We start from the raw sequence: 15,973 nt of genomic DNA on the forward strand, positions 1-15,973 counted from the left end.
TGGCTCAGTTGCTTGGGCGTCATTCAATGCACGGAAAGGTTGACTGTTCAATTTCTGGTCAGGGAACATGTCTGGGGTTTCGGGCTCAAATCCATTACCCCTCTCCCCCGTGTAGGGAGTGTGCAATAGGCAGCCAATCAATGTTTTGCTTTCATGTAGATGTTTCTCTCTCCCTCTCCCTTCCTCTCTCTCTAAAAAAATCAATGAAAATATTTTTTAAGAAAACTAGAAAGGTATGACTATAGAAAACAAAGGTGATCCAATATATGCATAACTGAAGAAGAGAAAATGGAAACAAAAACAATACTTTAAAAATATACCAAAAAAAAAAGTTCCTGCAATAAAGCAAGACCTAACACTGCAGAATAAAAGATAAAATGAGTCCCAAGAAAAAGTGATACAGCCCTGCCAGCGTGGCTCAGTGGTTGAACTTCAACCTATGAACCAGGAGGTCATGGTTTGATATCCGGTCAGGGCATGCCCTGGTTGCAGGCTCCATCCCCAGTGGGGGGGACATGCAAGAAGGCAGCCAATCAATGATTCTCTCTCATCATTGATGTTTCTATCTTTCTCTCCCTCTTCCTTCCTCCCTGAAATCAATACAAATCTATTTTTTAAAAAAAGAAAACTCTTACAGAATAATCAACACTGAAACATATCCTAGTAAAGGCATTGAACTTCAAGGACAAAGAAAGAATCATATGAGCAACCAGGCCAAAGGAAAAAGAATCAAGTCACTAATAATGGGAACAAATATCAAGCTGACTTCTCCACAATAACATACATTCCTAAAAGATCATGCCACAATACGTAAAAAGTTCTGAGAGAAAAAAAACATGGGTGTGCAATGCAAGAACTTTCATCCAGGCATGACATTTCTGAATTATAAAGGCAAGCATGCAAGAATTCAGAGGCTATCTTACTCTTGTGTCTTTCTTTTAAAGATCATGGAAAATGAGGACCCATTCTTGTCCAAACTCTTAAGATAAATATTTACTTTTACAGTATTAACAGTACATATTTTTCCAGGTAGTTCAAAGGCAAACCTCAGCTTAATTATTATTAAGTTTTGGTTTGAGAGCTCCTAAGTAAATATTTTTTTCTGTGTTTCACAGAAAGACAGCATGGGTTGAGGAGATAACATCAAAACCATGCTTCTAAGCTTAGGATACTTTAGCCCTCTATTCTCTGATGATTTCAGTTACCATCCATATTTTTAAAACCAATAGAAGGTTTTCAAAGAATAAGGGAGAAGACAATGATTTCACAATACATCAATATTGTGATAAATGAGCTTTCCATAGCTATCACTTTTCCCCATACGAAGACTGAGGATGCTGTTACATAACCATTCCCAAAATGGTATGAAGGAAAACATAAATAGCAAAGAGATGCAACTATACCATCCACAAAGGTTCCAGGAAAATATAATACATGCTACTCTAGAGTCTATACTTTATATCGACTCTACAGCAATGCAAGGTAAATAATTCACATCATGGATTAGTTTATCCAGGGTACATAATCATTCTAAGATACACATAATAAAACAAATCACTACAATAACATTATGCTCTGATGTTCCCTTCAGTGTTTGACCTTCAAACTTTAAAATGAACTAAGAAAATATATACTTAAGAGGTAATTGTCCCACAGGCTGCTTTATGAATGTCACATTGTCCTTCTGTTATTGATTAACCTCATTCTATGCATGTGAGCCAAACATCTTTCCATCTTGAGCTTAGTGGAAGGGTTTGAGGCTGTGAAACATGACTGCTTTTTCTTCATGAGGATGAGGATATCTGTCATTACCTCACCATTACATCGGGCCTTCCTTCAGGTGTCACATTCATAAAAGATCATGGTGCTGCTGATGATAATAACAGCTAACCCTTACTGAATAACATGTGTCGAAGGTTAACAAACCTCTCAAGTATATTCATCTCTTATACTTTGCCAAATAACCCCATGAGGTCAATATGTAGTGAGTGTGTGGAATACAGTGAGTGTTCCATAAAAATATTATAATTACACATGAAGAAACTGAAGCTTGAAGAGATTAAGTAACTAATCTGGTAAAGACTGGATTTAAATCCAAGCCTGTCTCATGTTCTTAGTCTCCATTCTATTTGGCTTCCTTACATAAAAATAGGAAGGACACCATTGTGGTGATCATTTCGCAATATATACAAATCCTGAATCATTACGTTATGCACCTAAAAATAATGTTATATGCCACTTCTGCCCCTTTAAAAAAAATAGTAAGTTAACTAAGGTAACATGACAGTAACCCATAGGCCAAATAATTACAGTGCATCCAAAAAGAGCTAAAAGAAAGCAACTTGTACCTAATATAAAAGCAAAAAAAAACAAATGTATTGGGGTGAAAGGGAGAAACAGCAAGAGGGAGCCAAGCTAAAGTACAAGCTGAAAAAAAAAAAACACACACCCCTATCACATAAAAGAATATATGGCTACTGTATCTGGGCCTAAAGAAGTATCAAAATACTTGACTGCTCAGGGCAAGCTGCTGTGCAAACATAGGCCCAAGGACCAGACTGTGTTTTCTCTACTCTATCAGATGACCAAGTTACTGAAACTGAATACTCCAGGGAGTAGAAATGCCACGGCCTCAGGATTAGAGAATGCAGACGAGCTCAAGAGTTTTGAATGCAAGATTTTCTTGCATTCCTATCCTCAGAGAATAACTATTACCTATGCTGGAAACTAAAAGAAATAAAGCTAAATATGTCTGACCATCTCATTACCTCCCTTGGGAGAATATCATACTACACTAAGGATACATAAGGCTACTCTCTTCAAAGTTAATTAATCCTGCAGGTACAGAGACATGCCCCCCCCTTTATTTCAATGTTACATACACAATCCAAAACAGATATTATCAATGTTCCTTCCAATGTTCTAAAGAGCCCATGTGAAAAGTAATGTCTTAGATCATGAAGTCTGGAGACAGAAATGCAAATTCATATCAAATCCATACCCAACACAGTCATCCAAGGCTCAGTGTAGCTGGCTGCAAGCTCCTTGACCCTGCAACCCTCCCTGCACTTTATGCTGGATATCCACCAGATACACAACTAGCCCTTCTAGCGATGCCTGTGAAAGCAACTGCTTCTCCCACTAAACCCTTAAGTGAACAGCAAACAAATGTGTATAGCTTAATGTTTAAATTTTATTTAGGTGGAGCCATAAAAACTTTAAAGTCTTATCGTTTAAATTTTATTGGGGCAGAATAAAATATACATTTACTAAAGTAGCGAGTTTCTAGCAGTACAGTTCCGTTCTGAAAGTTAAAAACAAAACAACAAACAAAAACTTGGAGCTGCTGCCCAAAGTACTGAATTAGCTCTGGAAGTTGTGCTCACCACCAGTGCCTCTTTAAAGAATATCCCATACGTTACCTGCAAGTTGCAGGTGCCAAATCATCTCCCTCCTAGATGCTCAGCCTGGACAGCCAGAGGCTGACCAAGTGGAATCAAAAGCCCGGGATCTAGCGTTAAAAGACCCCCGGCATTCAAGTTCAGGTTTTTCCAATACCGCTTTGCGACTTTGGACAAGTCAATCCAGCCAAATAACTCTCATTTTCCTTTTCTGTACACTCGGAGGTTAAAGACCTGTCATTAAGTGGAGAGGCTGCTCCAGAGAGTCACAAGTCGTCGGCTGCCCCCGCCCCGCCCCCGCCCCAGGTGCAACCCCGGAGAGAAGGAGCTGGAGAAGCTAGGGAAAGGATGCTCCCTCTCAACCCTTCCCTTGAGGCGGCGGCGCGCGCGCTGACATTCGCCATCGCAGCAGCTCAACCCGCTCTCGGCACCTGCCTGGCGCGCCTCCAGCGTCCCTCCCTACCAGGGTCCTGGGCTCGCCCCGCGCCCGCGGTCCCCGACCCGCCTGGCGCCACTAACCCCAGCCCAGGGGGGGCTGCACTGCTCGCCTCCTCGCGCCTGCATCTCCGCCTGGGTTAGGGCCAGGCCCCGACCGGATTCACCCGCAGAGCCTTGTCTCCCCAAGCCCGGCGGGGGCAGGGTGGTCTCGAGGCTGCAACTCCTTACCCGGGAGCTTGAGCGCCCTGGACAGCACTGTCGCCATGGCGGAGGCCCCGGTGCGCGTGCGCGCGCCCGCGTCCTGTCGGGAAATGTAGTTCCGGGCGGACGGTGCGCTGCGCTGGGTCCGAAAAGGTAGGAGCTGCGCGGAGAGTCAAGGTCAGGAGGCGGGGCCGGCTGGCGGCCTCCTAGCCCGCTTGCAAGCTCCCGCGGGCTCTTCTCTCGCCCACTCGGAGCCAGGCCCCTTACTTGACAAGTGACCTGAGTCTTACCTTATCCTCAGTGAAGTGGGGAGATGAAGCCTACCACGTAGGTTTGCAGTGAGAATGGTATGACACAACCGACTCTTGTGTTGAGAAATGAGCCGTAGGCTTTGGAGACAAGACAGACGGGATTTCAATCCTGCCTGCATCCCTTACTAGCAAGGTCTTCTTGGGCAAGTTACTTGGTATGACTAAGTTTCAGCTTCATTTTCTTTTCTTTTTTCTTTTTTTTTTTTTTTCTTTTTTTTTTTTGAAGAGTACATTTATTGGGTAAATTACAGGGGTAGAAAAAGTAATTCCTAGAAGAAATAGGCGTAAGAAACAAGTCTAGAGGTAAAGGAAGGGCCATTGGAGGTTGGGAGTGAGGAAACTAAAGGTAAGGTTGGGGCCAGGAGGGGGAAGGAGGGAGGGTAAGGGAAAGACATGGGCATGCTCCCTGGAAGGAGAAAGCTCAGCTTCATTTTTTAAAATGGAGACAATACTATCTACTTCACAGGCTTACTCTGAGAATTGATTATATAATCTGTTTAAAACACAATGCACAATAGGCAACTGTTTCTTTCTTAAGAAAAGGTCGAGGCTTCCTGGAGCTGTAACCCTAATTTCTTAGTACCAGTTTAAGTACTTGACACCCTACCCGCAGCTCCCAGCTTGAAGGGTCTAGGAAGCAGAAACTGACCTGCTTCTCCCTCACAGGCACCAAGAGATCAGCGTTTTAGTGCAGGAATGCTGAAGATATCTAATCCATCCTCTTTGTTTTACTGAAGAGAAAACTGAGTTCTAAAAAAGTGACCTAACAAAAGCTGTCAAAACAAAAGGTCTAAGATACCTCTCAACTTGGAAGCTGCCTCATTCCCATGCAAAACTGTAGATGGGACTATCGTAGAAATCTGAGAAACTCATAACAGCCATCCCCGTCACCCATTTCCCCAGGAAAAAAAAGGCCACTGACTCTGACAGAGCACAGACTCTAGAGCCAGGTCATGAGTTCAAACCCCAACTTCACCATTTCCTAGCTGTCAAATCTAGGGCTAGTTGCTCAGTCCCTCTCTGCCTCAATTTCCTCATCTGCAAAATGGGGATGAAATAGTTCTTATTCCACAGAGTTGTCCTGAGAATTAAATGGATACATGCAAAGCACTGAGAACAGTGCCTAGCACCTAGTAGGTGTTTTATAAGTGTCAGCTCTTCTTTTTAATAGTAATTTATTAATTTTTTACAATTTAATAATAAATATAATTTAATGGACGGTGGAGTTTTTGGGGGGTTTTATTGTTGTTGTTTTGCCTTCTACAACACCCAAAATTTCTATTGTTTGCCACTTTTCTGGGGATACAGTTAAAAACCATATCTGAGTTAGTCCAGAGGCCGCAGCTACAGAGGAACTACTGAGAATCTGAAAAACGTTGTCCATGTGCGGTGCCGTAGCTGCGGCCTGCACCCTTCCTCAGCGGGCCAGGCTGGTCTCCAGAACTGCTTTGGGATCATCCTTCATTGCTGTAAGTAATCTCCATGCCTATAACATTCGTCTTAAGAAGACTGGCACTGCCAAGATATTGGCACTGCTCTGTTATTGAAGAGCAGATTCTTGGAGCTCATACCTCTGTTGACCGTGAAGAGACTGGCACTGCTCTATTATTGAAAAGCAGATTCTTGAAGCTCATACCTCTGTTGACCGTGAAGAGACTGAGCATGTCTTAAGTATTGGTGATGGTATTGCCTAAGTACATGGGCTGAGGAATGTTCAAGCAGAAGAAATGGTAGAATTTTCTTCAGTCACTGAACTTGACAATGTTAGTGTTGTGTTTAGAAATGAGAAACTAATTAAGGAAGGAAATATTGTGAAGCGCACAGGAGCCATTGTGGATGTTCCCATTAATGAGGAGCTATTAGGTCATGTAGTAGATGCCCTTGGTCATGCCATTAATGGAAAAGGTCCAGTTGGTTCCAAGACCCACGGGTGAGTTGGCCTGAAAGCCCCTGTGATCATTCCTCAAGTTTCTGTGCAGGAACCAATGCAGACTGGCATTAAGGCTTTGGATAGCTTGGTGCCATTGGTTGTGGTTACTGTGAGCTGATTATTGGTGACCGATAGATTGGCAAAACATCAATTGCTATTGACACAATCATTAATCAGAAATGTTTCAATGATGGGTCTGATGAAAAGAAGAAGCTATGCTATAGCTACACTGTTACTGGTCAGAAGAGATCCACTGTTGCCCAGTTGGTGAAGAGACTTAGAGATGCAGTTGCCATGAAGTACACCATAGTGGTTTCAGATACTGCTTCACATGCTGCCCCACTGCAGTACCTGGCTCCTTATTCTGGCTGTTCTATAGGAGAATATTTTAGGGACAATGGCAAACATGCTTTGATCATCTATGGCGACTTATCCAAACAGGCTGTTGCTTATCGCCAGATGTTTTTGCTGTGTGCCAATCCCTGATTGTGAGGCCTATCCTCAGGTGTGTTCTGCCTGCATTCCCATATGCTAGAAAGAGCAGCCAAAATGAATGATTCTTTTGGTGGTGACTCCTTGACTGCTTTAACAGTCACAGAAACACAAGCTGGTCATGTGTCTGCTTACATCCAATGAATGCCATTTCCATCACTGACAGACAGATGATCTTGGAAACAGAACCGTTCTACAGAAGTATCCACCCTGCCATTAACATTGGTTTGTCTATGTCCTGGGGTGTATCTACTGCCCAGAGCAGGGCCATGAAGCAGGTGGCAGGTACCATGAAGCTGGAATTGGTATTGGGAGTTGCTGCTTTTGCTCAATTCTGTTCTGATCTCAATGCTGCCACTTAGTAACTCTTGGTGTGCGTCTAAGTTCTGAAGCAAGCAGATATTCTCCCATGGCCATTGAAGAACAAGTGACTGCTATTTATGTCGGTGTAAGGGAGTATCTTGATAAAATGGAGCCCAGCAAGATCACAAAGTTTGAGAATACTTTCTTGTCTCCTCTTATCAGCCAACACCAAGCCCTGTTGAGCAATGTCAGGGCTGATGGAAAGGTCTCAGAACAGTCAGATGCAAAGCTGAGATTGTAACAAACTTCTTGGCTGGATTTGGAGCTTAAATCCCTGTGGAGTCACATGAAGTACCAGCTTGGTTTTGTCCTTGTTTCTTCTAGTAGTCAGTCCCATTTGTAAAAGGATTACCCACATACTCTAGGTGTACAGAAATCACCTAAAAAATAAAGGTTCCATATTGCAAAAACACACAATATATCTTATCTTACATCTATGTAGGTCATCTGGGAGAAGAAGCAACACTACAAGTCACAAGAAGTCAGTGGTGGCTTGCCTCAGATCAGATTAGTTCATTTGAACACATTCTTGAGATATGAAAATGGATCAAAAGAACCTTTCAGGTGAGCAAGATGTAGAAAATGTTCATTTTAGCTGCAGAAGAAGAACTTGCATTTCTAGGAGACGGTACTATGGACTGGAATAGCCAGGACACACAGGAGAGAAGGAAAGAGGAAATATGCCCACTTTCTTAGTGAAAGGGTATATCCTAGGAGAGGCTCTTCTTATGCAGTGGAAGTAAAATAAAGTTGTACAGTTTAAAGTTTGATTAAAATTTTGCTTTAAATGATGTAGTCGCCTTAAGCACCAGTGTATATAAATAAACACAGTCCCATGTGTCCACATAAACTTGTGTGAGTGTGTACACATCTCACAGATGTGGCATCTCCAGCTCCTCAGCTTTCTGTACCTACTTTCTGTGGCATTTCCACTCTCCCTATGATCACCCCAGCTTTGCCCAAATGCTTTTCAGGGGAAAACATTTACTCCTGGTTCCCAGAGCTTTCCTCCTCTTTGCCTTACTTGCTCTCTGGAAATCTCTCCCATACCCCCACATTGTTTTCCATTTTAACACAGGAACCAGAGTTTAGAACAGTGTTTCTCAAATTTAATCTTCTTTTTCTTCCAATTAAAGGAAAAACTCAAAGCAGCCATCAAATGTATCAGGATCTCTACCATTTACATCAAGAAAACCTGTGAGTTCCTCTCTAAGTTACTTGGCAGAACATGAGTGTCTTTACTGCCTAAACATCCTCTGAGGTCACACCCCACCCCAGGGCTTCTTGACTTACCTTTCCGACAAGTGAAACAAGAGTGGTTGGGGATTAACTTGCCAGACTGCTGTGCCTGCTGTGAAGAGGAGAAATTCTATATCTGAAAATCACAACTAGAGGCAGAAGAGCCCCCTCTATTCTTCCTATGTTGATCTGCAAGGGAGTCTTCTTCCCCAAGCTTCCAAGCTTCCAATATCTTCCAGCAGAAACCCATATTTGTTGGCTCTTATTACCTTTATGATATCCCAAGTGTTGCTCGGAATCGCTAAGTGTCCTGCATGGGCTCGTGATCAAATCTGGTCGTCTAATATTTACCATTCCCTGAACACTGGCACTTCTGCTCGTCCTGAGCCTCCCAGTAGCTTTCACTGCTTCCTCCTGGAACCAATACCACTATGTTCACCAGCAGCTCCCCCGACCCTCCCCCGCAAAAACAACAACAACAAAAAAAAAAAACAGTGAACCAAGCATATTGTGATTTGTGTAGTTTTCCTGAAGAGTCAAGGGGACTAGAGGGAGGATCACAGGGCACAAAGACTATCGCCCCCCAAAAATCTGTTAGCTACATCTCTTCTCCCAGGTCTTTGCTCCTGGCTCCATCACTGCGACCTCCTCCGCCAGGACACTCTCAGGTGTGTCCTGCTTTTAATCTTTCTCCTCTTCCCTTTCCTGCCTCTTGCTGCAATTAGCCTCAAAATAAAGCTAGAATCTCACCTCCATCTCACAGATGGCAGAATATTTGCATGGAAGCTGCCACATCATGCTCACACTACCCTTCCAATATATTCTCGTATTTCAATTCCCAAGATGATCCTATGAGGTAGGTATTACTACCCCAGTCTTACAGTGAGGATGTTTATGATAGATAAAGCCACTTGCCCAGAGTCACAGGGTCTACATGCTTGAAGGAGGACTTGAATGCAGGGGTGTCTGCTTTTTAATTGCGAGCAAATACATCAAATACATGGCACATGTACTACAATTTGTCCTTTCTTCATTCATGGCACACATCAGTCACAACATTCTTTCACAGGGAGTCTACACTCAGCTTTAGAATCCCTAACTCAGCCATCCAGGGGCCACGACCTATCAATTTGACTTGGCTAAAAAATGAAAATTATTTGTAACCCGTGCCTCACATATATCATAGTAACCAGACTACAACCCTTGCTAAGACAGTACCTGATTTATGGTAGGTATTCAGTGTAGACTGTAGCTGATATTTGGCCAACGTTTGTTCTACTCTATTGGGAGCTTAGCTGATGAGTCCGACATTTTCTGATTGATGGTCAGGACCTAGGCAGTGTTGGTTTGTTAATATTTAGACTACACCCCTAGTTGAGTCTTTTTAGTTCTGCACTTCTAGCTCACTGGTTAAGTCCTAAGTAATGCTCTAAAAGTCAATAATTAGGGTGCCACTGGTGTGTCACTGGCATGCCAGAGCATTTCATTTTTCTCTCCTTCATAGAGTATTTATCACAGGAATCTGTGTGCTGTAATTATTTGAATATATGTCTGCCATATTCAAACTCTCCTACTAAATCTTGAGATCTTAAGAATAAAATGAAATCTTTGTATATTTTTAGCCCTAAACAATGTAGAGCACATTGCCCCAGATGTTTATTGAATAAATGTGAATTCACAAATGAATAGCACATTATAGGAGAGAAATGAAATCAATTTAGAGAAAAGTTTTAAAACCGGGGAGGTCGGGGAGAAACCAAGATGGCGGCATAGGTGAACATCTAAACTGCTGCCTCGCACAACAATTACAAAACTACAGCTAAAAGACAGAATGGACATCATCCAGAACCACAGGAAAGCTGGCTGCTGAGTGGGAATTCTACGACTAGAAGGAAAGAGAGGGGCACATGGAGACTCAGAGGAGCTGCAAAAGGCTGAGGTACAGAGACAGGCGCACGGAGAGGACGGGCGGCTGAGTGCCTGGCTAGCTTTCTCTAGTGGGAGAGAGATGGAAGCTCCCGACTGCACTAAACCCCATTTCCGACTGCACTGAACCCCAGTTCCGACTGCACTGAACCCCAGTTCCAGGCGAGACCCTGGGGTCCCAGACTCATACGGGGGGAGTCTGGACTGTCGGGAAAAGAGAGGAGTGCATGGAAACTCAGTGGAGCCAAGAAAGGCAGAGGTCTGGAGGCACGCGCACACAGGTGCGCGCAGAGAGGACTGACTTCTGAGTGTGCCGCTGGCTTTCTCCAGCGGGAGGAAGATGGAAGCTCCCGACTGTGCTGAACTCCAGTTCCGGGTGAGAATCTGGGAATCCAGATTCATTGGGGGAGAAAATGGACTGTCTGGCAGCAGGCGAAACTCGAGGGCGGCTTTCTCTCAGAGGTGCCTGCAGCGATTACCAAGGGACACTGAGACCCAGGGGCCTCATAGGGCAGGGCTGACGGGAAGCCAAGGCTGTCTGCTCAGCCCTGAGACTCCGCCCCATCCAAGCTGAGCACAGAGGCTTTTTCAATTTTGTAAGTCTTGTCTCATAAGGGTATCTCCAGCACAGAAGTTCTCCCATCATAGACACAGCTGATCCTCACAGCCAATTGTCCTGGAGGTCAATTCCTCCCAGTGATACCAACAACAATCAAGACTTAACTACAACAAGGCTGTGCACACAGTCCACAAAGGGGTGCACCAAAAGTGTCCACCTCAGGTAACTGGGGAGGCTGAACCACTGGGCCCTATAGGACACCTACCACACAAAGCTACTCTACCAACTCAGGGAAGCAGCGAAAATGCGGAGACAAAGAAACAGGTCACAAATGAAAGAAATGGAGGAAAGAAAATGACTGGATAGAGAGTTCAAAACCACGGTTATAAGGTTTTTCAAGAATTTCCTAGAAAAGGCCGATAAATTTAATGAAACCCTCGAGGATATGAAAAAAGACCAACTAGAAATTAAGCATACACTGACTGAAATAAAAAATATTATACAGAGACCTAACAGCAGACTAGAGGACTGCAAGAATCAAGTCAAAGATTTGAAATACAAAGAAGCAAAAAACACCCAACCGGAAAAGAAAAAAGAAAAAAGAATCCAAAAATATGAAGATAGTGTAAGGAGCCTCTGGGACAACTTCAAGCGTACCAACATCAGAATTATGAGGATGCCAGAAGAAGAGAGAGAGAGCAAGATACTGAAAACCTATTTGAAGAAATAATGACCGAAAACTTCCCACACCTGGTGAAAGAAATAGACTTACAAGTCCAGGAAGCGCACAGAACACCAAACAAAAGGAATCCAAAGTGGACCACACCAAGACACATCATAATTAAAATGCCAAGAGCAAAAGACAAAGAGAGAATATTAAAAGCAGCAAGAGAAAAACAGTTAACTACCTACAAGAGAACACCCATACAATTGTCAGCTGATTTCTCAACAGAAACTATGCAGGCCAGATGGGAGTGGCAAGAAATATTCAAAGTGATGAATAGCAAGAACCTACAACCAAGATTACTCTACCCAGCAAAGCTATCATTCAGAATTGAAGGGCAGATAAAGAGCTTCACAGATAAGAAAAAGCTAAAGGAGTTCATCAACACCAAACCAGTATTATATGAAATGCTGAAAGGTACTCTTTAAGAAGAGGAAGAAGAAGAAAAAGGTAAAGATAAAAATTATGAACAACAAATACATGTCTATCAACAAGTGAATCTAAAAATCAAGTGAATTAAAAATCTGATGAACAGAATAAACTGGTGAATATAATAGAATCAGGGGCATAGAAAGGGAATGGACTGACAATTCTTGGGGGGAAAGGGGTGTGGGGGGTGCGGAAAGAGACTGGACAAAAATTGTACACCTATGGATGAGGACAGTGGGGGTAGGTAAGGGCACAATGTGGGGTGGGAACCGGATGGAGGGGAGCTATGGGGGGGGGGGGTGAGGAAGAGGAACAATTGTAATAATCTGAACAATAAAGATTTATTAAATTAAATAAATAAATAAATAAATAAATAAATAAATAAATAAAAGCGGGGAGGTCATCTTTATAATTAATAAAACCCTTTCTTTCTAAGTTCATATTTCTTAATTCATGTCACCCAAATGTTCTCAAATTCTGTCACTGCTCCTGGTCACACCAAGTTACAAGAAAGAGGTCACAGTGAATTAAGTTATTCACGCTTTGTCTCTGACACAATATGTGCAGATTCTGACTTGTCACCTGCTTTCTTGTTCTGGCAAGAAAGAAAGGGTGGTTCCTGTTTATTTTCCTCTTATTACACAAACTATTAAACCTTACAGAATTCATATTTCTTCTCCTGGGAGAAGATGGCACACTTACCTATACCCAGCCTGAAGGGTGGACCTGCCACTCCAGCAGCCAGTCTCCCAGCAGCCTTCACCTGTCAAAGGACTAGATCAACCCACAGACACTGAGGCTCCTGGCTCCCTCCAGCCCTGAGTGATGCCGCTGGGCTATGTGGAACCATCACCTTAGATGACACCCAACACACGATGTCTTTCCCTCCATATTGATCTGTCCTGAAGGAAAGATAGCCATGATATGAGATATACTACATGAAAGTTCTCCCTAACACACAATTATATTAAATACTATAGATTATTCTCATTTCTATACAATGAGCATTTTCAGCTTTCCTTATTTGAAGCACATTGCTATAATGTAATTTTATGAATTACATTCAACCTAAAAAATATTTGACCTAAAAGTTATTTCTTAGATGCCCTTCATTATAATATTATGATCTAAAAATTATTTCTTACATATTTTTATTATAATCTTGCCTCTAAAATAATCTGATAAAACCGATCATCATTTAATCTGGCCGGCTTTCTGGGTTTGGCAAACAAGCTTGATTTGTCAGTCTGAAGTTTAATATGACACAGTACTCGATCTGATGCTTAATTCATCCCTCAGATGTTATTTGAGGGTTTGAGAGGAGCAATCACAATGGCTGAGCCAAACGGATGTTTGTGGCCACAAACCATGCAGAGGTTGTGAGAAATAAATCTATCTTTGCCACCACAAATATTTTCATTCATTCCTTTCCATTTTGTTTTCCTCCCAAGAGCGTGTCTTTAAAGAACTAAAGGCTCTAGAAAATGTTTCTTTTTACTTATCTAGTTTCTAAAATCTTATTCCTTTTTCTTCTCTCTTATAAATATTATCTTTTTATACCTTCATCTTCAAGATTTTTGAATTTTATTCTTTCATCTGAGTAATTACTTTGTATTCCCTACCCCAGTCTTAAAGACCAAGGTGGTTTGCTTAAAGATGAGATTTTGTGTAAAGGTATTTCCTCCTTCCTAACACAAATTGTCTCATTTTGTGTCTTTTTTCTAAGTTAATCTTAAAAACCTGAGTTTTGTTCTTCACTTAGAAGATTTTGCATGAAGCTAATCTTCTATTTCCTCTGTCTCAAATGCCACCTTATTTGATATGGTCTTGTTTGAGGAGATATTTTCAAATAAGCTGTCATATTTTCCTTCATTACTTTTTTAGGGGAATGCTTGTTCCCCACTCCTCAGATTTCTGCTAGAGCATCATGGAAGAAGTGAATTTTCTGACTGATGAGTCAGAAGAAGGAGAACATGCTTACTTCGCTATCCTATCTAATAAGAGAGAAATATTCAAATTAACCATCACTCCACTACACCCACAAGCCATGCCCACCAGCCACACCCACCAGCCAATCAGGAGCAAATATGCAAATGAACCCAACCAAGATGGCTATGGCCACAGAGAGCAGGAGGGAGGCTTGGGTTCCCCCGGCAATGGAGGAAGCCAAGCTTTCCACCTGCCCTTGCGGGCCTAGGCCTCCACTCAAGGCTACAAAGTTTCAATGATAGAAGATACATAAACCCAAACAGAAATGGCGGCAGCCACAGAGCTGGAAAGAGCAGGAGGCTAGGGTTGTCCCCGGCGATGGAGGAAGCCAAGCTTTCTGCACACCCTGGCTGGCCCAAGCCTCTGCTTAAGGCTACAAAGTTTCAATTATAGAAGATACATAAATCCCAACAGAAATGGCTGCCGCCACAGAGCAAGCTGAAGGCTTGGCTCCGCTCCAGGCTACGAAGTTTCAATTGTAGAAGATAAATAAACCCCAGATACCAGGTCCTCCGCTTGGGTTGCCAGGGGGCATGGCCGGCCTGCAAACCACCACAGGCCCCTCGCTCGGGCCGCCCCATGCCCCAAGGGAACCCCCACCCTGATCCAGGACATCCTTCAGGGCAAACCAGCTGGCCCCCACCCATGCACCAGACCTCTATCCTATCTAATAAAAGAGTAATATGCAGATTGACCATCACTCCAACACACAAGATGGCTGTCCCCATGTGATCAAAGATCCTGCCCCCATGTGGACACAAGATGGCCACCACAATATGGTCAGCAGGGGAGGGCAGTTGGGAGGGACCAGGCCTGCAAGGGAGGGCAGTTGGGGGCAATCAAGCCTGCAGGGGAGGGCAGTTGGGGGCGATCAGCCTGCTGGGGAGGGCAGTTAGGGGTGACCAAGCCGGCAGAGGGGGGAAGTTGGGGGTGACCAGGCCTGCAGGGGAAGGCAGTTAGGGGAAAACAAGCTGGCAGGGGAGCAGTTAGGCATCAATCAGGCTGGCAGGGGAGTGGTTAGGGGGTGATCAGGCTGGCAGGCAGAAGCAGTTAGGGGCAATCAGGAAGGCAGGCAGGCGAGCAGTTGGAAGCCAGCAGTTCTGGATTGTGAGAGGGATGTCCGACTGCCCATTTAAGCCCGATCCCACCAGGATCGGGCTTAAACGGGCAGTCGGACATCCCTCGAGGGGTCCCAGATTGGAGAGGGTGCAGGCTGGGCTGAAGGACACCCCCCCCCCCCCCCCGTGCATAAATTTCATGCACTGGGCCTCTAGTTTCCCTATGGGACTCATTCATTCATTCATTTTTTTAAATTATTCATTCAATAAATATATGAGTGACTACTACTTTCTGGAACCTATTCTAGATGCTAGAATTGTAAGATCAAACAAAATAGACAAAAATCCTGTCCTCATGGTGTATGGAACCAGGCAGGGGAGAAGGTGTCATATGTTACGGAGAAAAACAGAAGAAGGAAGGGGAATGAAGTATAGAAGTTGTAGGTGGTAAGTGTTGTGGGGTGTTCAATCTTAAACAGGATCGTTAAAGGCCTCAGTAAAAGGGTTACAATTTCAGACTAAAGAGCAGTACAGCCTTCACACCTTCACACTGGGGCAAAAGGGGCTACTGTTCTGGGCCTTATGCCTCAAGGCACCCCAGGCTTTGAAGTATCTTCCTTGAAATGTTCCAAGTCCCCTTCAACACCTGGGACCCAGTGGGCTTTGGTGCCTTCTGGGGAAGCATATCCCTTCGGGCTCCTGTTTCTCTCTTTAGGGGAGCTCTCTGACCCTGCTCCCACCCATATGCCCATGAACTTCGCAATGCATTTTTTGTTATTTAAGTTCCTTATTGTTGAAAGTATTGCATATGTCTCATTTTTTTAAAGTGTTTTGATTGAAGAGGCCTGCTAGAAATATTTCCACAGCCCCTCCTACGCCCACCAATAGTCTCCCCACCGCAAAGAGCCACCCC

The 15,973-nt window shown here is 43.6% G+C and overlaps 1 protein-coding gene and 1 pseudogene across 4 annotated transcripts in view; one reads left to right on the plus strand and one right to left on the minus strand.

Annotated features, from left to right (window-relative positions):
* Positions 1 to 4,406, minus strand: part of FAM234B (family with sequence similarity 234 member B) — a 34,308-nt gene extending 29,902 nt beyond the window's left edge. Inside the window, exons 1-2 of one of the 3 annotated variants that reach the window (XM_080660918.1) lie at positions 4,331 to 4,406; positions 4,068 to 4,200 (exon numbers count right to left, since the gene is read on the minus strand). In XM_080660918.1, the coding sequence (XP_080517044.1) occupies positions 4,068 to 4,104 (37 nt within the window). In that variant the 5' untranslated portion in view covers positions 4,105 to 4,200; positions 4,331 to 4,406. Of the gene's footprint in view, positions 1 to 3,422; positions 3,831 to 3,920; positions 4,201 to 4,330 lie in introns of those variants that run through there. The other 2 variants (XM_080660920.1, XM_080660919.1) reach the window with 2 other exon arrangements.
* A 1,327-nt stretch (positions 4,407 to 5,733) lies between these two features.
* LOC308244288 (ATP synthase subunit alpha, mitochondrial-like) lies at positions 5,734 to 7,406 on the plus strand (annotated as a pseudogene). The gene is made up of 2 exons: positions 5,734 to 5,890; positions 5,942 to 7,406. The product of its transcript is annotated as an ATP synthase subunit alpha, mitochondrial-like (transcript).
* Positions 7,407 to 15,973: the final 8,567 nt, after the last annotated feature.

The sequence above is a fragment of the Plecotus auritus genome (genome assembly GCF_963455305.1).
Source record: "Plecotus auritus genome assembly, chromosome: 3".
NCBI lineage: Eukaryota > Metazoa > Chordata > Mammalia > Chiroptera > Vespertilionidae > Plecotus > Plecotus auritus.